The 23186-nt window shown below is 43.5% G+C and overlaps 1 protein-coding gene across 7 annotated transcripts in view; it reads right to left on the bottom strand.

Moving 5' to 3' along the window:
• The window catches only part of LOC26514435 (Down syndrome cell adhesion molecule-like protein Dscam2), a 1172063-nt gene that overhangs the window by 958123 nt on the left and 190754 nt on the right, over positions 1–23186 (bottom strand). For all 7 annotated transcript variants that reach the window (XM_044715439.1, XM_044715441.1, XM_044715442.1 and 4 more), the window contains exon 3: positions 9263–9410. In XM_044715439.1, the coding sequence (XP_044571374.1) occupies positions 9263–9410 (148 nt within the window). The remainder of the gene's footprint in view (positions 1–9262; positions 9411–23186) is intronic.

Raw genomic sequence — 23186 nt, forward strand, 5'->3', positions numbered from 1 at the left:
GAGAACCACGACGCCGCAACAGCAGGACACATAGGTGGAAGAAAAGTAAATGGTAAAGTTGTATCTAGGTACTTCTGGCCAGGGATGCAAAGGGACATCCGGAAATCTGTCAGACAGTGCGAAACATGCATAAAATGCTGAAATAGATCTCAGATTTTTTGTATGTGCAGATTTCACAGGACCATTGGCCGCATTCAAATATGGGAACACAATGCTATTGGTAATGATCGACCGGTTCTCGAAGTGGACGGAGATAGTACCGCTACGAAAAGCAACGACCTAGACGCTTCTGAAGGAAATCCGCGCAAAATTTTCGCACGCTACGGTGTCAAATGTAGTCTCTAGAGGATCTCGGCGTGTGGCATTTGATCACGAGAATCCGAAAATCCTAACGAAAGGGCGAACAGAACGATCAAGATGATGATAGCCAAATTTGAAGGAGAGGACCAAAGGAAATTGGACAAGCACTGGCCAGAGTTAATGCTGTCAGTAAACTCAAGCGTCTCGGACTCCACGGTATACTCGCCGTGCTTTGTAACACAAGGGAGAGAGTCAGATTGCCGAGGGAAATATAAGACCAAAACGCATTGGGGACAGGATCAGGGCAAGCCATGCCTCCGAAACGTGGAGAAGCTCCAAGAGGTATTTGAGCTGGTGCGGAGAAACATGGAGTGGGTGGCACAGAACCAGGCATTACAATATGAAGTTACCGAAGTGAAATTTAAAGGTTGGCGACACGGTATGGGCAAAGGTGCACCATTTGTCCAAGGCGGCGGAAGGATTCGCCGCGAAACTAGCGCCACAATAGCGAATATGAATTTCGTGCTGTCAGTGATAGTCGTGTTACGGCGCGTCGGCACGGAGAAGGAGAAGAACGCACACATGAGCGAGCTCAAAGTCCAAACAGAAGAGTAGGCGCCAAACGTATAAACAAACAAAATAGATGTAGGGAGAAAATTTTTTTTATACTTATGTAAAAAAAAGAACAAAAAAAAGAAGAACTAAGAGCTTGGCGCAGAAGCTCTTCCAAAGCTCCCAAAAGCGCATGCGCTACAAATAACAAAAAAGTGCATGCGAAACTAGGAGACGGACAGAGAAGATTAAATGACGTACAGTCCTCGGAGGGTCAGTGTAGCGTTGCCCAGAAGGAGCAGGAAAGGGCGAAGACATCGTGGAAAGTAACGGCCCTCGGCAGCCTTTTTTAAAAAGTGTGGTGGGGGAAAACGCCGACGTAAACGTTCTTGAAGGAGCAGTGCGCCCGGGCGAGCGGTAGCGGAACACGGAATAGAAGGCTGTGCGGCCCGCGTAGCAACAGCGAATGTCAAGAATCGACGAGAATCAAAGATATATGGGAGGGAAGCAGAGCAGGGCGCGATGCTGACAATAAGGATTAACGGGCGCCCCTGGCGCTATATATGGAAAACCATAGAGGTGACCCGAGTCGAGTCTTTTTGCGAAGCTGATATTGAGCTGATGAAAGAACTTGCATGTTGCATAATGCTGAAGGACTGCGAAAGGATCCGCAACGGACAGGCGTGATCCTGCAAAGCAAGGGGAACTGGGTCAATTCGGGAACTTAAGGCCGTCAAAGAAACTGATCGGGGACTTAACGGTCCAGTCAGGAGACTCCTGATCCAGGCTCACTGGGGCTTATGAACAGTGACCAACTTGAGTAAGGGAGTCGCGACGTTTAGTCTCTGGTCTGCCACGAACCCTGCAGGGCGTATGCATGCTAGTGTCGCCCGTGTCCGGCTGCCAGGCACCCAGAACTCATTTCCTGTCACACGTACGCCTCGGAGAGGTCTCAATAGGCAACCAATCCGGACATAAACAATAAGAGGAGCAGTCACCGATGCGCAGCGATCAGCGCGAAGAGCCACGCATGCCCAGCAGCCCGAGCGAGAAAGTCCGAACGGACGGAGCCATTAGGTGAAGCGGCGTATACCTACATTTATGCATACATTTTTATACACGGGATTATGTGAAGCGCATAATGATTTTACAAAGCAAGCGAATAAATTCTCTGTAACTAATACGAGAATGAATATTCTCGTTCTCAGATGTTTAATTTTAATAAAATGCAACACAAAAAAAAGTTTTTTCTATAATAAGGTTTTATACAATAATGGTTGTTATGCTATTAATAGTTTTTAATAGCAGCCGAATAAATATACCCGTTTCAAATCAGGTTTGTAATATATTTATTTTGGCAACTTCAAATCACAACAAATGCAAAACCAAGAGCTTGCGCAGAAGCTCCACCAAAGCTTCCCAAAGCGCATAAGCTACAAATAACAATAAACCGCATGCGAAACTGGGAGACAAAACAGAGACTAATACATGCTGATAACAACAGCTGCAGCTAAGCATATTATAATTATTTCACATGCATTTTTTGGTGACTGCTTGGCCCAAACATTGGTCATAAAATTTTTTTGTGAATTTTTATGATGTAATGATGAGTGTTGAGCCATGCAGCCAAAGGCGAAGCTATTTAAAATAATTTATATATTCTAAAACTGAGGAGCAGCAGCGGGTTTATCAGCAGTACTATTTTTTTGTTATTTCTCCCCCGTTCGCATGCGCTTTGCGCTCCCCCATTCGCGGGAGCTTTTTTTGTAGAGCTGCCGCACACTAGCTCATCTTGCATTTGTGTGCGGTCCCCGCCTCGCTCCTGGCCAACGAAATGATAAACAAATGGATTGTTTCTATTGCTAAGCTTTTATTTACATGTATTTTTGGCACTGATTTGACCGACTGCGAGTTTGTTGGTTAGATTGAACCCTCAAATAAAAACATTGAAATTGTTTGAAATTAAACCAAAAAATCGTCTATTTATTTGGCCGCTTTTAAAAAATATTATTAGCTCAAAATTTTGGTGACCCCGACGTAATTTTTTATTTTTATTTTTGTTGATTATTAAGATCAGCATTAAAAGTGCCACTAAAACACCGTTGTTTTGTTGTCATAAAGTTGCATTTTAATTTAATTGCACAATGGAGTCGGGAGCTGATGCTACTGGAACTGGAACTGGAGACGCGCAGAGGTGACATGCCAGGAAATGGAGGTCCTGCATCGGAAGGTTAAGGGTGCGATGCAGACCGACGATTCTACCATTCTGACCCTCGAGTCCATGGAGAAGCGTCTGCGCGATCGCTTCACTACGCTGCAGGAGGAATTGGAGGAGCTATACTATAGCGAGATCGGCAGCGATTTATATTGGCGATTCTCTCAGCTGGCTACGGTCGTGCACGTTGACATCCAGGTGAAGGTTGCCAACACTAGCGTTCGATGAGAGTGGCTGCGCACTCTAAGCTTTTGGATGGTACCAGTGGTGCTGGGATTTCAACTACTCATACTTATGGGTTCCAGGACGTCGGCTGAAATTCAAGGGTGCCTCCTTATCCAGATCATCTTCTAAAAGCTGGACTCTGCCAGAAAGGCCAAGTGGGAAGACTCTCTGGCAGGAAGCAGTGATGACAGTCTGGAACAAAGGTGCCGCACCCTGGAGACGGTGGATCTGGCCTTAGCTCCGCATTTGTCAGCGAATCAGGCAGGGCGACGTAGGCCATTTAGCAACCCACCGTGCATGCTCCTGAAGGCTCCGCCTGCCCAAAGTTCTTCGCCTTGTCCGTTGAGGACAGATACGATGATGTTCCGGCGTCTTGCCCTCTGCTTTGTGTGCCTCAAGACTGATCCCTTAGCCCGCGGATGCTCGTCCTTCCGCTGCTCAACTTGCAGTTGCCGACATTAGGCGCTATTGCATCCTTGCGAGTGACCCCGACGTAATTTTATCCCGGTTGGTTATTGAGATCAGCATTAAAAGTGCCACTAAAATGACGTTGTTTTGTAGTCACAAAGTTGCATTTTTATTTAATTTCACAATGGAGTCTGGAGCTGATGCTACTGAAACTGCTGCGTCAAGTCGTGAGAGGATACTGCGGAGACGCGCAGAGGTGACATGCCAGGAAATGGAGGTTCTGCATCGGAAGGTTAAGGCCTCGAGTCCATGGAGAAGCTTCTGCGCGATCGCTTCACTACGCTGCAGGAGGAATTGGAGGAGCTAAACTATAGCGAGATCGGGAGCGATTTATATTGGCGGTTCTCTCAGCTGGCTACGGTCGTGCACGTTGACATCCAGGTGGAGCGCCTATCTAGCGCCACTTCCGTTCCCGCTTCCGGCGGAAGGGGCTCCTTCTGCTAATACTCTTGTTACCCAGGATCGCTGCGCTGAAGTAGTGTTTTTGCCCACCGCCAACAGGATCAGGAGCTTTTCTTCCAAGTCGAGCGCTACTTGACTCCGGCTCACAAGACGTTTTGGATGTCCAGTTTTTGGAAGTGGCATCCCAGGAAAACCTCGTTTGGCCGCCTCATATAAGATGATTCCTGCTGATTCCGCAAACCCTTTTGACGATCGCCTCGATTATCTTCTCCGCCAATTCTGGGAACTGGAAGCCTGCACTGCGTAAATCGTTCAGGCTACTAAGGAGGAGCTCAATTGCGAGGGCCATTTCGATGCTTATTCAGTTCGTCTTGCAAGCAAGCACAGTGAGGAGCTGTTAGGAGTTAGGAATCCTAGGCACAGGCTTTGCGGCGGTTCGATTCACTTGAGCGCAAGCTTCGGATCGTCATCCCAATATGGGTCGTAAGGACATACGGACCCAATATACGTTGTTCATCATGGAATTTTTGGATCTGGGTCACATTTCTCTGGTGCCGCAGGAATTCCTGTATTCCAGTCTTTCCGGATGATAGTTTGCTGCAGTGCATCCTCTGGAGAGATTCTATTCATGATGACGTGAAAGTTTTTAAGCTCGACACCGTGACTTATGGCACAAAGCCAGCGTCTTTTCTATCTATTCGATCAATTCACCAACCGGCTAATGATGAAGCTGCTAGTTTTTCCGCTGTCTCTCGCGTTGTCCTCCAGGACTTTTATGTTGACGACCTCATATCTGGTGCCCCAACGAAGCCTGAAGCGATTCAGATAATAGCTCAGACCCTGTTGAACAAGGGTCAGTTTCAATTAAGGAAATGGTGCTCCAAAATCGTAAAGGTTTTGGAAAGAGTACCCGAAGGTGATAGAGAGTCATATATGGATTTTGACGATGGTCAGTTCACAAAAACTCTTGGTTTAGCATGGGATCCTTCTGCTGACCTTATGCTATTTTCCTTTGAAGCTCTTCAGCCCACAGCCAAACCAACCAGGAGATGTATACTATCTTCCGTCGCTCGGTTTTATGCCCCCATAGGCTTGGTAGGTCCTGTCGTCAGCAGGGCAAAGATCCTATTGCAGAAGCTAAGAAAATTGGGATGAAAGCCTTCCCGCTTGCCTCGCTTGCTACTTTTTGTGATGATGCTGGTTTGCTGCGTGTTGACGGGCGATTGCGGAACTCTGCGCTGGGTGGACGTCATCCGCTCATTCTTCCTAGAGGCCATCCCATCACTTCGGCTATAGTGACTCACTTTCATGAGAAGAACCTGCACTCTGGCCCTCGGGCACTAGTTGTGAAAATCCGTTCTCAATACTGGCCCATTGGGGGGCCAGTTTTTCTACAAGGCAGAGACTCGAAATAAGGGCCCTATTAAATGTTATGTGAGCGTATTCATCTGCTTCAGTACGATGACAATTCATTTGGAGTTAGTCAACGACCTTTCCACAGCTTCGTTTCTGAGCGCCCACCAACGGATTATTTGAACGCGTCGAAACCCAGACAGATATGGTCGAATAATGCCACCAATTTTGTGGATGCCAAGAATGAGCTGATCGAATTGAAGCGAAGATTCCTCAACCAGGATCACCAGGCTTCTCTGCACGATTTTTGCCTGTCGAAGTCTATCGAGCGGCGGTTTATTCCTCCACGCTCTCCCCATTTTGGTGGTCTGTGGGAAGCAGCAGTAAAAACGGCGAAACACCTGTATTGGGCAGTTGGTTCTGGGCAATTATTGGCTTCGAGGAATTGAGTACTTTGTTATGCCGCATAGCCTAAATCATTAGTTCTAGACCCCTTGTGTCGATTTCAGAAAATCCTGCGGACCTAGATGTGCTAACTCCGGCTCATTTTCTAAATGTCGGGTCGCCCCCAATGTTCATCGAACCGGATCTTGCTGCCCTAAACGTCAACCGTCTGGAAGGGTGGCAGAGAGTCTCCTTCCTGTAGCAAGTTTTCTGAGCCCGTTGGAAGGAGGAGTATCTTACGCTGTTGCAGCAGCGTTCCAAATGGCACACACCTGGCCCTGTAATTTCTGTTGGTGACATAGTCCTGGTGAACGATGAGAATCTACTCCCAATTTAGTGGCCTCTGGCCAGGATACTGGAGCTGATCCCTGGGCGTGACGGAGTGAACCGTGTAACCATACTTAAGACAGCGGTTGGAACGACTAAACGTGCGGTGTCTGCTGCCTCTCAAGGATTCTGTTGAAGATCCAGCCTTCGACGGGGGGAGGATGTTGAGCCAAGCAGCCAAAGGCGAAGCTATTTAAAATAGTTTTTAAATTCTAAAACTGAGGAGCAACGGCGGGTTTATCAGCATTTCTGTTTTTTGTTTATTTCTCCCCCATTTGCATGCGCTTTACTGATATTTGTAGGGTATGAGCTTTGGGGAACTTTTTTGTAGAGCTGTTGCACACTCGCTCATCTTGAATTAGAGTGCGTTCCCCGCCTCGCCCCCTGGCCAACGAAATGATAAACAAATGCATTGTTCTGAGTTCTGAGTTCTATTGCTAAGCTTTCATTTACATGTATTTTTGGCACTGACAAACTCGCATCCGCTCAGTTTGTTGGTTAGATTGAACCCTCAAATAAAAACATTGAAATTTAACCGTGAAATCGTCTATTTATTTGGCCGTTATTAAAAAATATCAAAAGCTTAACAATGGGCATACATTTTTTTTATTTAATTATCAAGTTTTAGGAATAGCACCCTGTTGTTTTAATACCATTGCAATAATATATACAAAAATATAATAAAGTATATACATACTATAAAGTATAAATATTCTTGATCAGGATCACCTCCTAAGTCGATATAAGCATGTCCGGTTGTCCGTCTGTCTGTTTCTACGCAAACTCGTCTCAAAGTTTTAAAGCTATCGAATTGAAACTTTGCACACATCCTTCTTTCGGGGATCGGTCGACTATATTCTATAGCTGCCATATAACTGATTGATCGCAAATGCCATAACTTTGGTGTTTTTTAAGTGAAAGAGTGGGGACTTTCCACACGAGTTATATTTTGACAAAGATCTATAACCTTGCTATATTTATAGATGCTGTTAGCCCCTGCTATAGCATCTGTTTGCAACATTTTTATTAGAAAATTGATTCGATGGTTTAATTCTCATAAGGATCGGACAACTATATACTATCCGATATATAGTAATAATATAAGCTGCTGCTTAACTGCAAGGGTATATCAACTTCGGCTCCGCTCGAAGGTAGCTTTCCCTTCTTGTTTAAATTTGTATACCCTTGCAGAGTGTTTTATGATTTTGGGCAAAAGTGTGTAACGCAGTTAAGGAGACATATTAATTGATCGGAAATGCCATAACTAACTAACGTGTTTTTTAAGTTAGAGAGTCGGGATTTTCTACACATGTTATATTTGGCAAAAATATATTATGTACAAAATTTCATAAGGATCGGCCGACTATATCCTATAGCAGCCATATAACTGAACGATCGGAATTGGCATAACTTTGGTGTTTTTTAAACTGGAATGATGGGACTTTCCATGGATTCATTTTGGGCAAACTTGTTTGTTCTGCCAAATTTCATCAGGATCGGCCGACTATATCCGATAGCCACCATATAACAGAACGATCTGAAATGAATCATGAAACAACATCAATGAAGGGAAAAGATTTGATCCTTTGCTCCTGTTGTCGCTGCCTCCGCTGTCGCCATTCTGCTGCTGCTGACTATGCTCCTTTTGTCGTAGACCTGTTTGCTGCGGCGTCTTCCTTCCTGTTTTCGATGCTTCCGTCGCTCTTTTATAGCACCAGATCGGTTTTGATCACCAATCAGGACACCTCCCAGGTATATTCCGGACAGGATGTGTTTTCTTGAAGCCTGACAGCCGGAAAAAGGCACGAAGGCGTTCCTACCCCTCAGGACACACTAACGGTTGCGTTCGCCACTTGTCAAGAACACCGGACTGCATAAGCCCTGCAGGATTTGTAGTCGACCAGTGGTTAGCCGTCGCGACCCTTCACTTCAGGTGATCACTGTGCCTATGCCCCAGCGAGCAGGAGTCTTCTGACTGGACCGTGGTGTCCCTGATTGGTTTCGTTGTTGGGCTAGAGTTCCCGAGCTAGTAAACCCTCGCTTGCCGGATGACACCTGCTCGTTGTGGTCAGTAAGCTATATGGCGTACGCCAGACCGGTTCGTCTCTATCCTTCGATTTCAGAATACCTGCCGTGTCTGGGAAATTAACTAGCCCTTCTCGTTTTACCATGCGCTTCAGTTGGGCCAAGGATCCCGGATCCTTTCGCACTAGTGTCTTTAAACTCGCGTACGACTGCCGTAGTTAGCCACGGGGTGTCCCTGAGCCACGGATCACAGATCCTTCCGCACTAGATTTTATTCGAGACTGTCGGACTTACACGGAGGTCCTTCAGCATATTACTTCTAATTCCTCCAAGGAAATTTTCCTGCTTGAATGTCGGACTCTAGAAAAGCGGTCCCCCAACTCAATACTTCAAGCTTCCCGACCATTTAGAAGACGCAGTCCTTAATCACTCCATTCTTCTTATATAGTGCCAAAGGCGCCCGTTAATCCTCCTTGATTTCCCTTCTTTCTTCTTTCCAGAAATCCCGCCACACCTCTGTAATAGCTCCGTTCTCTTTCCTAACCTTCCCAACTGATAGAGTTTCTCCTTCACCTAACTTTCTAAAGACGGCTGCTTCCGAGAGCCGTTACGTTCCACTCTTTCACCTGCTCCTTTTAGGGAAGGCCGCACATTCCTCCGAGAACCGTTACGTTCTACGTTGTCTCGGCGTTCTCGTGCTCCTTCCGAGCTCAGCCGCGCTATGTGCTAATATATGTTTTAACACATAGCGCGTCTGAGCTTATATATTTAAATATATGTGTACTGCACCTATTCATTCGGAGAGGTTCGCTACGCCTCTTAACTAGGCGTAATTGTCCTTACTTAAATTATTGCAACCATAATAGTAAGATTAGTTGTTAAAACAAAAAATATAAAAGGTAACTTTATTAAAATTTGTATTAAAATCTTCTGTAAGTATTGATATTTTACCGGCTTTTACTACAGTATCTTTTGAAACTATAGTTCCAATAGTATTACGTGCGGAACATCTATACGTTGTCCAGTGCACATCTTCGCGAAAATTCTCCGCATCAAATGGTGGAAAATAGAGTGAACCATTGCTCAAAATAAGACGAACCTAAAAGAAATATTTTGTTTAAAATTTGTTACATATAAGGTTTTTTTAAGGTGAGATGGAAAAATGTACACATTAAATTCCCGTTCACTTACTTACTATCTAAAAAAAAGGACTTCCATACAAATTTCAAAGCTTTTTAATTTTAAACAAGTTTTAAAAATTTCACGTTTTTCTTGTAGTATTTTTCCTTCAACTTGGAAAAATACATACGAATTTAAGCAAAGTAAGCTCAAGAAAGGTTTTTGTTCTTTAAGAAGTATTGAAAAAAAAATGTTGCAAAAATCAAAAATGTTAAAATATTAAGGAATTAGGAAAATATTAAGGATTTTGGGCAAAAACTCTGGCTTGTTGCGAAATAAATTATACCCTTGCAGAGGGTATTATAATTTTGGTCAAAAGTGTGCAACGCAGTGAAGGAGATATCTCCGACCCTATAAAGTATATATATTCTTGATCAGGATCACCTCCTGAGTCGATATAAGCATAAGTCCGTCTGTCCGTCTGTCTGTTTCTACGCCAACTAGTCTCTCAGTTTTAAAGCTATCGAGTTGAAACTTTGCCACACCCTTCTTTCCTTTGCATGCAGTATATAAGTCGGAACGGCCGGGATCGGTCGACTATATCTGATTGATCGGAAATGTTGTTTTTCAAGTTAGAAGGATGGGACTTTCTATGCATTCTAATTTGGGCAAATTTATCCGATCTGTCAAATTTCATAAGGATCGGCCGTCTATATCCTCGGAAATCGGAAATGCGATCTGCTATATATCTAATAATATAAGATGCATGGCGCCACCTAGCGGACTGCAACTCAACTGCAAGTATATATAAACATCGGCTCCGCCCAAAGTTAGCTTTCCTTTCTTGTTTTTTTTTTTTAATTTATATTTTTTAGGCTATGGGCCATGATGGTCACCTTTTGGTTTTTTAATTTTTTTATTTTTAAGACTTGGAGAATCAAGTATCTCGAAAAGTAAATGTTATTTGAAAATTTTAAAAGATGATCATTGTTTATCACTTTGTTTATCACATTGTACTGAAAACGAATCCAGTAGTTTTTTTTGAAATTTTTTTTTTCCTGTTCAAAATATGACCAAGCCTAAACACTTAAATATTTTAAAAAGTAAAAAGTTCAACGGTCATATGCGGGCACGGGTCGACGCCCGATATCCATGGATCCCTCCTCATCCTGATCATCTTCTCTAAGCTGGACCCTGCCCCAAAGGATAAGTGAGTAAAGGGAAGACTCTCTCGCATGGGGCAATGATGACATCCTACAAACCTGGGAATCTATGGTTCTTAGAGCAAAGGTGCTGGACCCTTGAGACCGTGGATTCAACTCCGTATCTGCAACCGAATCAGGTGGGCGGACGTAGGGCGTATAATAATCGATCTTGCATTTTCGTCTATAGTGACGCATTTTTATGTGATGAATCTGAACTCTGGTCCTTGGGCGCTAATTGCTAAAATTCGCGTCCAATACCCATTGGTGGGAGGAAGCCATTATTTTTTTTTTTTTATTAAACTTTGCTTTTATTTATTGGATCTTCTCTTGATTTTGAGACTAAGTTTTCGAATCTTAACATTAACATTTGACTAACAGTAGACTAAGACTGCATTCTGGTTGCACGTTCCTCAAGACGGTCGCTGGGTGGGTAGGTCATTGCGACGAAGTCGTGATTGGTTGCTCAACCTTGTTAGACCTCTCGCCAGGTGGTTAGGGTGCGACAATAGCTTGCTAAAGTACTTTTCCTTCTGTTCTGCGATCACATCTTTGACTGGAAGAATGTTTAAGTCGCGATGAATGTTTTCGTTGCGAACGTACCTCGGTGCCCCGGTGATTGTTCTCAAGATCTTCGACTGAGCTCGCTGGACTATGTCAATATTGCTATTGCTGGCATTCCCCCATAACTGGGAGCCGTACATCCATATAGGTTTAAGTACCGAGTTATACAGCAGGACTTTATATTCAAGGCAAAGGGGAGACCGAGCGTTGATAAGCCAATGAAGGCTGCTGGCTTTTAGCTTTAGGTGGGTTCTTTTAGCTTCTATGTGCCGACGCCATGTGAGTCTTCTATCGAGGTGTACTCCTAGATATGTTACCTCGTTTGCTTGCGGGAGTAGGGTGTTGTTTAGCGTAAGGGGCGGGCAGTTTTGCCTATTCAAGGTGAACGTAACGTGCTTGCATTTTTGTTCGTTTACTTTAATTCGCCAGTCTGATAGCCATTTTTCAACATCCACCAGATGAAGAGCTAGCTGCGCAGTTGCTTGCATCAGGCATTTTGAGCGGCTAAGAATAGCTGTATCATCAGCAAACGTAGATGTTGTTAGTCGTGTACTTGTCGGGATGTCTGCTGTGTGGAGAACATATAATATTGGTCCGAATACACTTCCTTGAAGAACTCCAGCTCCAACAGTGAATTCGTCAGATATATCAGTGTTGCACCTCACAGCAAATTTTCTGTCGTAAATGTAAGACTCTAGAAGCTTGTGGGTATTACAAGGGAGCATTGTCTTGATCTTGTACATTAGACCTTCTAGCCAGACTCTATCAAATGCTTGAGAGACATCTAGAAATATTGCGGTACAGTACTCGCGTTTTTCGAATGCATTCCGAATTTCTGCTGTTATCCGGTTGACCTGCTCAATTGTTCCGTGCTTTTCACGAAACCCAAACTGATGTGACGGGATTCCTTCCTGGATCCTTAGGTATGTGTTTATTCGAGTCAGAATGCATTTCTCAAAGAGTTTAGATAAGCATGAAAGTAGGCTTATAGGTCTATACGACGTGGGAATTGTGTGGTCTTTTCCCGGCTTCGTATCATTATTATAATTGACTTTTTCCATCTCGCTGGAAAGTGGCCAAGTTTTGCGATGGCATTGAAGAGCTGGGTGATAGTGCAGACGGCGCAATATGGAAGCTCAATGATCATTTTGGGAGTTATGAGGTCGCAGCCTGGTGATTTTTTCGGATTTAGTTGGTTTTTGATGATATTAGCGATTTCGTTTGGGCGAAACTCGATTGGTTCATGTTGAAGCTGAGGCTCATATGGTAAAGTCGGCAAAGTAAAGGCACTAGTGGCCGGATTTGGTTGGAAGATATTTTTAAGGTGATTGGCAAACGTGCTGGCTCTGTCTGCATCGCTGCGCGCCCAGCCGCCTGTGGGATTTCTAATAGGCATCACGGTTTCTTTCGGTGAGCTTAGAGTTGGGTGAGCTCTCCATAGTGAGTGTTTTGTACTAGAAGTTGACAATTGCTCTATATAGCGGCGGTAGACGTAAGCTTCTTCTTGCTGTAGGGCTTTAGTTAGTTGACGTGAGGCATGTCTGAAGCTTTGCTTAGCAGATGGCGATCTGTGGAATTGCCACTCGCGACGTAAACGCCGCTTTTCGAGGACGAGCTGTTCGATTTGTAGATTTGTCTTTTTATTGCTTTGTGTATTTATAGCTTGCGATGTTGAGGCTCGAGCTGCAGAGACGAGTACAGACTCAAGTGAATTAACAAATCTGTCTACGTTGGCTTCATCGTGGAGATGAGGACTTAGCTCAATGTGTGAGCTGATATATTTTCTGTACTTAACCCAATTGGTTTTCTGTGAGGTCAATTTTAATGGTTGTTCCAATGTTCCTGGATGTCGCAGTAGATTAAACAGGACAGGCGAGTGATCAGATGAAAGATCCGATAGGCAATTGGCGCTTATCAGATTTTTAGGGATGTTTTTGGTAATCGCAAAGTCTCAAAAAGTAAGTCGCAAAAAGGAAGCCATTCACATTTAATTATTTCGCGCCGTTCCCACTGCATACGTGCAGTCAACCTCCCGACCAACCGAACGAGGGACGCTACCGCGTAACGCGTGAACGGTCCGTGTTGGTCTTATGTCGGACTACAATGGCTGAGGAGTAGGAACGAAAGTATCATAAATAAGATTATATAAAAACATGCCTCCCAGCCTCGTTTGTTAATGGTGGTAAGTTGATTAGAAAAAGTTTACTATGATAAGAGGGGAGGTGAAGATTTGCATCCCAATTAAGTCCCCTCAGAGCGAAAGTCAGAAAGTTTTTTTATACAGATTCTATGAGATCTCGATGGCTCGATTGAGGACTCCAGATACACGATCCATACTTAAGAATCGGACGGACCAATGTTGTATATAACGTTTTAGTTATGTACGGGTCATTAAATTTTTTTGACCATCTTTTAATAAAACCAAGCACACCCATAGCTTTATTAACCATGGTAGATATATGAGTTAATCGTTTTAAGGCGTTCCCATAGAGAAAGTACATAGCGTGGTGAGGACTAGATCGATAAAATGACATGAGTTGGTCATGACATGAACGTTGGTCTGGCTGAGGCTTAGTGCAACCCGAACGGGTTTTCTCTAGTGTTCCCTTTAGTGGGATTTGCCAATATCCGTCCTTAAGATCGAGGCTCCTAACAAATCTGCCATCTCTAAGCTGCTCCATAATGAAATTGATTCGTGGCACCGGGTACGCAACCTTTATTGATTTTGCGTTAATCTGTCGGAAGTCCACATTCATCCTCCACTGACCCGTATTTTTTGTTAAACGATAGTAAGCTAAACATCCCTATATATATTCCCTTGTATTTTTGGGGTTTTGTATAATATCTCTGATTTAAAAAGATATCGTCCTTCATGGTGATCCTGTGCTGTGTTATTTTCGACCAGATTTTCTGGCCTGTGAACGCTTCTAGCCCCTCTATAAACCTCTTGTTACGCTAATTTTTCCCAATTTACTGAGGGTCCTGTCGCCGCTATTGATAGCCTATCCTCCAGGCAGACACTCCATCTTTCTCTCCTTGATATCGTGATTTGGGAGCGCATATTACTGTTGTGCCGAAATCTCAGAGAAAGCCTAATCCTAGCACCATACTGCCTCAAATGCCTCATGTCCCATGACATGATTTCGATCCATTAAGCATTAGGTTATTTGGATTGGATCGGATTGAAGTCTAAACTGGGCGCTAGTGTTTTTATACTGAAACCAAAGCTTAACGTCATCAGCGTACATAAGTACAAGTGAATTACTTAAGGCAAGGGACAAGTCGTTAATAAACAATGTAAAAAGTAAGGGTCCAAGATGGCTTCCTTGGGGCACCCCAGATGTGGCGCGGACTAACCGCGAGGTAACACCTTTAAAAAAGACACGTTGGGTTCTCCCAGATAAGTAGCTCGAAATCCAGCTAAGGAGATCAGTTGGGAATCCCAAGAGACTGAGTTTACTTATAAGAAGCGAATGGTTAACAGAGTCAAATGCTTTACTGAAGTCAGTGTAAATGAAGTCAGGGCTTAAACTTAAAAAAAACCGATAACACACCTTTTGGATCGAAAGATGGGCAAAATATAACGTTGGCTGATTGGATATTATAAGTGTAAGGCTGAGAAAACTGCTACTAGGTGAATACGTTGTTTGAAAAAACTGTGCAATGAGATCTGCCATTGACTGATCAGTGTTCGCATATGAGTTCTTAAACGTAAGCAGAGGAGGAAAAGACATGTTGGCGCTTAGTGTTTACAACGTTATAAAACTTCTTCGGCTCGTGAGTAAACTGAATCCAGCAGCGGCGTATATAACTTCTATAACATTCTGCGTTATGCACGGTGAAATTGGACCGAGCTACTAAGTTTCTTGAATAACTACGGGTACAGCCAGATAATCTATTTTTATTTAAAAGTCTACTTATAATGTTTCTTAAATTTAAAAGGTGCCTTCGTCATCAAGGCGGATTCGTTGAAGCGGACGGATATTTCCACGGCACGCAAGCGTCGAAAAAATATGTTGATAATAGGTGTAATAAAATTTTTGTAATGCGATTTTTATATCCTCGCATGCCAGTAGATCAGGCCAATAAAATTCAGAAATTAACTTATTCAATTTCATAAAGTCAGCGTTACGGAAGAAATGAACTTTATGAGATTTAAGTGTAGACTTAAGGTCAATTAAGCAATGGTTTTCGATTAAAACCTCAAGAGTGGAATGATATGGATTCACAGGTTTAAAAAGGGGCACAGTTCTGGAAAGAGTAATTCCATCAGGATCAGAAACGAAACACAAGTCCAACAGCCGACCTAAAGAATTTCTAACGTGGTTAATTTGCCTGAGTGACATGTCGAACATGCCCACAGGGAAGTCGTGGTGGGAGCTGTAAAGACGGTGAATTCTCAACATTTGACCGCATGAGTTCTGGGGTATTAATATCACCCAGAGCTATTTGCTGGTCACCATCAGATGGAAAATCAAAAACCAATTGAATAGCGGACAAATGTTGCCAGTATGTTGGAGGTTCGGACGAAGATGGTATGTAGGAACAGGATTTTAATGAAAAGAAATTAAAGATCACCAAACTCATGTGATTTTACCTTTTCAGAATTTGGAGTCTACAGAAATTAACACTCCTCCTCCCCTTCGCAGAGTTCTACCACAGATAATCCGATGATGAGGTGATTTTCGCTGTCTAACTTATTACAAAGGGGAAGTTATACAATTGGAAAAATTCCTGACTGATCTCTCCTTCAAGGCTGATTTGGTTTGCTTATGAAACTAAATTTAAGCTAAGGTCCTATGCTAAATAATTCATACTCATAGAGTTTACATTTGTTCAATATTAAAAAATTAACAAAAAATGGAATTTATATTTAAAAAATGGAGGAAAATTATACAATCTCAATTATGGTGGAAATCGATACCATTTGGCGCAGCTATCGAGGTTCGCCGTGGAAGTGGTTGTACAATTTTGCATTACCGAAAGTATTTGCATACATTCTTGCAGGTAATTTTATCGTATGTTTAAGACTCTTGCTGGACTGCGGTTACGTTATACTGTAGGCGGGGAGTTGCTGGGTGGATGTTCTTGAGCCAAAGCATGCGCTATTGTCATTGTTGCCGCCGATATTTAAATTCTGCTTCGATCCCTTCAATATCTACCGTTACATTGCGATACTATCGACCGGAGAAAAAAGACAAAGTTTTTTAAAGTTTTTCTTTTCCAACTTGTAGTTAAATAATAAATAATAAAGTCGAATTACTAAAGAATTTGTCAATACTTATTGGTCGGTCGAGCCAACACATTTGTGCCGCAACATTTCTTTAAAAAACTTTACTTCAACAAACGCCAAATAAGCGAAAGCCAACAGACGCCAGAATTTCATCAGAAATTGTAAAATACCCGAAGACATCTGCACAGACGCCCACACATGCACATACATACATGTAAAAAAGGCAATCTGAATGCAACCTCGTGTAGTACATCACAAAAAGTGAACAGGTCCTAACAGGGAAACGCAAAAACAGCACCATAATAGAATCGTCAACATCAAATACACAATTATACATAAATATCTTGACATTCCAAAATGCCTACGGAGCAAGATACAACGGTGTGTAACATATGCAAAAAAAGTCGGCTAAATAGCGGTGTCCAAAACTGGGTCCAATGCGACATATGCAAGCTATGGTTTCACTTTGCCTGCGCTGGAGTCGATGCCAACATAAGAGAGCGTCCGTGGAAATGCACATTCTGTAAGGAAGAGGAAGACGACGTAATTTCAACTTGCAGCGATTATCCAGTACCACCGCGTCCACAGGAAGTTCAATCCATTAATAGCGCTAAGTCTGCCCAGGAACAGCTGGATGCCTATCAACCACAAATTCAACCCAACAAGCAACAAGCCTTCAAGTTAGCTGAGCCGACAAGCGCCCCGAGCAACAGTAATCTAATGCTGGCAATGCTTGAAGAGACGCGTGAAGCTGAAAGAAAGTACATTCATCAAAAGTATACCTTTCTTGCCCAGCAACAGGGAGTAAACACAATCCCCTTCCCAGAGATTGGACCAACTACTGCACAACTAGCCGCAAGACAAGTCTTGCCAGCGGATCTTCCCCCATTTAGCGGTAATCCAGAGGAATCGCCCATGTTCATAAGTATGTACGAAAACAGTTGCGCTGTAGCAGGCTTTTCGAACGCAGAAAACATGCTGCGGCTTCAAAAATGCTTGAAGGGAAAAGCGTACGAGTTGGTCCGTGATAAGCTGCTGATACCAACACTGGTTCCAGAAGTCATCAGTACGCTGAAAACATTTTTTGGACGACCTGAGCAAATCCTCGATCGACTGATAGACAGGATCCGTAAAATCAACGTGCACAAAGATAAGCTGGAGACACTAATAGACTTCGCCATGGCAGTCCGCAACGCCTGCGCCACAATGGAAGCTTGCCAGTTACATAGACACATGGACAATCCAATGCTGCTACGGGAACTCGTTGACAAGTTACCTACTCATCACAAATTAAGCTGGGCTATGCATCAACGCTGCGATTCGATTCCCATAATACAATCTTTCAGCGACTGGCTATATAAACTAGCGGAAGCAGCCTCTACCGTACTACCCGGATCAAGCGCAAAGACCAACAGTGTAAACACCCATTCACAAACTCGACGAGGATCGTCGAACGAAGCAACTTTCGATACGGAGGTCGATCTCCAGGAAGAAACCAGAGCGAGCCAAACGTGCATTATGTGTAATTCTACTGAACACACCGCCGCCCAATGCGAAAAATTTAAGCTGCTAACTGTTCCAGAAAGACAAAGAATTATAAACGACTCTCGGGCTTGCTACAGATGTTTGAAGGCCCATCGCCGTAAATGTTTTTCCAGGCGCGACTGCGGAGTCGACAACTGCCAATCCAAGCATCACCCGTTACTTCATAGAGATCCAACTCAATCAGAGCTAGTTAGTGCTCATCATGAAGAAGGCATTATGGAAGAACAATACTTCCGAATTCTGCCAGTCACTCTGTATGGAAAAGGAACTTCCATTAATACATTTGCCTTTCTGGACGAAGGCTCATCAGTAACTCTCATCGAAAGCGTATTCCTGAAGGATCTAAAAATTGCCACAACAAATGAACCGCTATGCCTACAGTGGACCGGCGGCACCACCAGAATGGAGGATACTTCAGAGAGAGCGCAACTTCAAATATCAGAGACTGGAAATTCGAAAAAGATGTGGCTTAACAAAGTGCACTCTGTTAAAAAGCTGTCATTACCAAAGCAGACCGTTGATGCAGACAAACTATGCAAAAGGTATAAATATTTACATGGATTGCCTCTGAAATCATATTATAACGCAGAGCCTATGATTCTTATCGGTACTAACAACTGGGCATTAGCAGTTCCCAGAAAAATCCGTGAAGGAAGACGCAACGAACCCATCGCCTCAAAATGTGCTCTAGGATGGAGCATCCAAGGAACAGGAAACTCAAGCAAACATGTTTCTCTACATCACTGCGAATGCAACTGGGGCGAACGCGACAAAGCCATCAAGGATAGTTTTAATGTAGACCCTATAGCTCTACGAAAGCTTCAATCGGAAGATGACAAAAAGGCCATACGCATTCTTGAAGACACATGCAAAAAGGTAAATGGCCGCTACCAGGTTGGTCTTCTTTGGCGAGATGACCGTGCTACGCTCCCAGAAAGCCTTTCAACTGCTTTAAGACGCCTGGAATGCCTGCGGTCAAAAATCAAGAGAGATCCAGAATTTTTCGAGCGAGTTCAAGACCAAATCAACAATCTTGTGTCTAAAGGATATGCAATCGAACTAGAACCTGCAGACATAAATAAGGAAGAACATCGGGTATGGTATCTCCCAATTTTCATCGCCTTAAATCCTAATAAACCTAATAAAGTACGATTGGTTTGGGACGCAGCTGCGAAAAGTCACGGGAAATCTCTTAACGATTTTATTTTAAATGGACCCGATTATCTAAATCCACTCGCAGAGGTTCTTATGGCATTTAGAGTTGGCCGTATCGCCGTGTGCGCCGACATTGCAGAATTGTTCCATCAAATTACCATACAAGAAAGCGATATGCAAGTTCAAAGGTTCTTATGGTTCCATAACGACAAAAAAACCCCAAGGACCTTCGTCATGCGTTCGATGACATTCGGAATTTGCTGCGCACCTTGTATCGCCCATTATGTACGCGACAAAAACGCAGAGGCATTCAAAGACACAAATCCTCGAGCATACGAGTCCATAACCAAGGCACACTATATGGACGACCTCATCGACACCTACAATAATGATTCCGAGGCGGTATCAGTGGCATCAGCAGTCAAGGATATTCATGCGAATGCAGGATTCACAATAAGAAACTGGATCTCAAACTCCGCCGCGGTTATGCATCATTTTGGAGAGCGCCAATTAAACACCCACAATCCGAAGGAACTTGGTGGACTTGAAAAGGTTCTCGGTATGTATTGGGATCCAAAACACGACGTTTTTAAGTATATATTTAGGTTCGCAAGACTTCAAAGAGATGTCCTGAACGGAGACGCTACACCAACCAAGCGAGAAATCCTGCAGGTACTCATGTCCGTCTTTGATCCACTGGGCTTAATCTCTTGCTACACAATCGGCCTAAAGATGCTACTTCAAAAAGTGTGGCGGTCAGGCACACTTCCCGAGGAGCTACTTCAGTTTTGGATGCAATGGAAAATCGTCCTTCTACAAGCTACTAAGTTGGAATTTCCCCGTCACTACTCCAGATTGCTACCAGAAGCAGAGCAAATCGATCTACATACCTTCGTAGACGCCAGCGAATACGGTTATGCCGCAGTTTCATATCTTCGTATAAAAAAGGAAAACAATGTCGATACAGTCATAGTAGCCGCAAAATGCAAGGTTGCACCGCTGAAACCCGTCTCCATTCCACGTATGGAACTCCTGGCAGCCGTTATGGGAGTCGGACTAGCAAAAAAAATCAAAAACACGCGAGGTTTACGAATCGATAACTGCACTTACTGGTCAGATTCTAAGACTGTTCTTCAGTGGCTAAAAATCGACCCACGCAATTTACAACCCTTCGTCATGCACCGAGTTGGCGAGATCATTGATAATACTACCATTAATCAGTGGCGCTGGGTTCCCACAAAAGAAAACATAGCAGATTTAGCCACAAAAATCGTGAAGGCTCCAGAGGCTTCTCGATGGATTAAAGGCCCCCACTTTCTTATTCAGCCGGAGGGTGAATGGCCAGAACCGGACGTGTCCTTCAATGAAGAAACAAGCAAGATTGAATTACGTAAGCATGTACTCATAACAACCAATCTAAAGAATTTCGAATTTGCAGTTTACTATTTTTCGGACTGGAAACGCTTATACAGGGCTGTGGCTAATTTCCTCCTATATATCGAGAAGCTACGTGCCAAATGCTGTGGCAAACCTTTGCCTAAACGTCTAAACCCTGACATCGTTCGCTCAGCCAAGACATGGCTATATAAACAGGCGCAGTTTGCATTGTATGCTGCCGAGATCACCTCTTTAAAATCCAGATCATGCATCAATAAAGCCAGCCCGCATATCGCCCTAAACGTCTATTTGGATGCATCAGGTGTCATACGTGTGCAAGGCAGAATGAACAAATTGAACCCAGCAGATGACGCCATCGTACTGCCCAAAAAATCACGGATTACCTTCTTAATCGCCAAGGATTATCACGAAAGATCTCATCACATGCTCCATGAGACAACAATAAATTTGATACGTACCGACTTCTACATTCCACGTCTGCGAGTTCTTTTTAAGGAAGTCCGAATGAATTGCCAAAAATGCAAAATCATAACCGCCTTACCTAAACACCCACAAATGGCCCCTCTACCAGCTGCCAGACTCGCTTCCTTTGAGAGACCCTTTACGTATACCGGAATGGACTACTTCGGCCCGATCCTTGTCAACATTGGAAGGCACAAGGAAAAGCGTTGGGGAGTTCTGCTCACGTGCTTAACTTTGAGAGCCGTGCACTTAGAAGTAGCCCACAAACTCGACGTTAGTTCCTGCATAATGTGTTTAAAAAACTTCATGGCACTTCGAGGAGTACCGAAAGAAATCTACTCAGATAACGGCACTAATTTTAAAGCCACAGAAAAGGTAGTGAAGGAGGAACTAAAAAGGATTAACTTCGACAATATAACCATACTCTATGACGCAATTATATGGAAATTCAACCCTCCGGCAGCGCCTCATATGGGAGGAGCGTGGGAAAGGCTTGTTCGATCTGTTAAATCAGTCCTAAAATCGATCTGCCCAACAAATAACTTTAACAACGAAACTTTAAGAACTGCCTTAATGGAAGCTGAAACTATCTTAAATTCCAGACCATTAACCTTTGTTTCTCTAGATTCCGAAGACGAAGAGGCTTTAACCCCAAACCATCTACTCCTGGGATCACCGAGCGGTTACAAGCCAATGTTAGAAGACAACACTGACCTGAGGCTACGATGGCACCAAACGCAGCTTTTCGCCGATAAATTTTGGAAGCGTTGGATAAGGGAATACACGCCTACACTAACCAGACGATGCAAGTGGTTTACCAAACGCCCACCGTTAGCCATTGGAGACATCGTAGTTGTCGTCGACGATCAACTTCCCAGAAACTCGTGGCCCAAAGGACGCATAACTGACGTAGTGATTGCCAAGGACAAGTACGCAGGGCAACAGTATGGACGCGGAATGGAATCATGATCCGCCCAGTAGCCAAAATAGCAGTCCTGGACGTCGGCTTAAAAGAAAGTGAATATCCGAAGGACGTTCACGGGGGGGGAGAATGTTGCCGCCGATATTTAAATTCTGCTTCGATCCCTTCAATATGGTCCTATTAGAAAAAAGGGATTTTGGCTTATATGGGTGAACGGCCACATAACTGATCTACCGTTACATTGCGATACTATCGACCGGAGAAAAAAGACAAAGTTTTTTAAAGTTTTTCTTTTCCAACTTGTAGTTAAATAATAAATAATAAAGTCGAATTACTAAAGAATTTGTCAATACTTATTGGTCGGTCGAGCCAACACATTTGTGCCGCAACAGTCATGTCTTAGGCTTTGCCCAGAAGAGGACATCTGTGGGACTGCGTTTTAATCTCGAAATGAATACTCGAAGGGCATCATCCCGGAATTTGTCGCACAGGACTTTGGCCGCCGAAGCGTCGTGCGACATGGTGGCCTTGTTTGTGAGGAGGATCAGTTTTTTTTTCATCGTCGTAATACTGCAGGAGTGAGAGATTTCCCTACCTGATGGTGCCTGTTTGGTCATTGAGATTTTTCAATGACCTTTATCCAAAATAATAACAAAGTAGTTATTTGTTTCACCACGTTATAAAAATGTTTATTTATTCGCATATGAAATGGAGACAGAAAGCTCCGATTTATGATGCGTATGCACTGAGATAAAGATTACAAGTGGGCCCGCCTTTTAGCATAGGGCGGGCGAAAGCTCGTTAACTTAACTTTGGAATGGGATTTCATCCCCCATTTGTTCTTGTTTAGATGACGCTCTCTCATTTGCCTTCAAAAAATTGTTCTCTTTTTGAAGTATTTCCTTCTCCAAGCGTAAGAGTTCCAACTCTTTGCGTATTATTTCGGCTTCTCTTATTTCGTTTAGTTGTCTTCCCATCGCAACAGTTTCGCTTGCTATTTGCTGACGTTCATTCGTTAATTCGCAGTATTTGCCCTCCTTAGTGGCGCCACCGTTTTCGTTTTGTTGGTCTTCATTCGATGCTTCTTCTGCACCCAATAATTTTTTCTGTTCATTTTCTACTGTTTCCTTTGTCTTTTGTGTCTCATTCTGATCCATTGCTTCTTCATTTGTATTGCGTGTTAGTTGCCGATCTTTTGTCTCTTCATTTGTGTTGTGTTTTTGTAGCTGATCTTTTGTCTCATCATTTGTGTCGCCTAACTGTTTTTGGTTTTGC

Source organism: Drosophila ananassae, chromosome 3L, assembly GCF_017639315.1.
Source record: "Drosophila ananassae strain 14024-0371.13 chromosome 3L, ASM1763931v2, whole genome shotgun sequence".
NCBI classification, from domain to species: domain Eukaryota; kingdom Metazoa; phylum Arthropoda; class Insecta; order Diptera; family Drosophilidae; genus Drosophila; species Drosophila ananassae.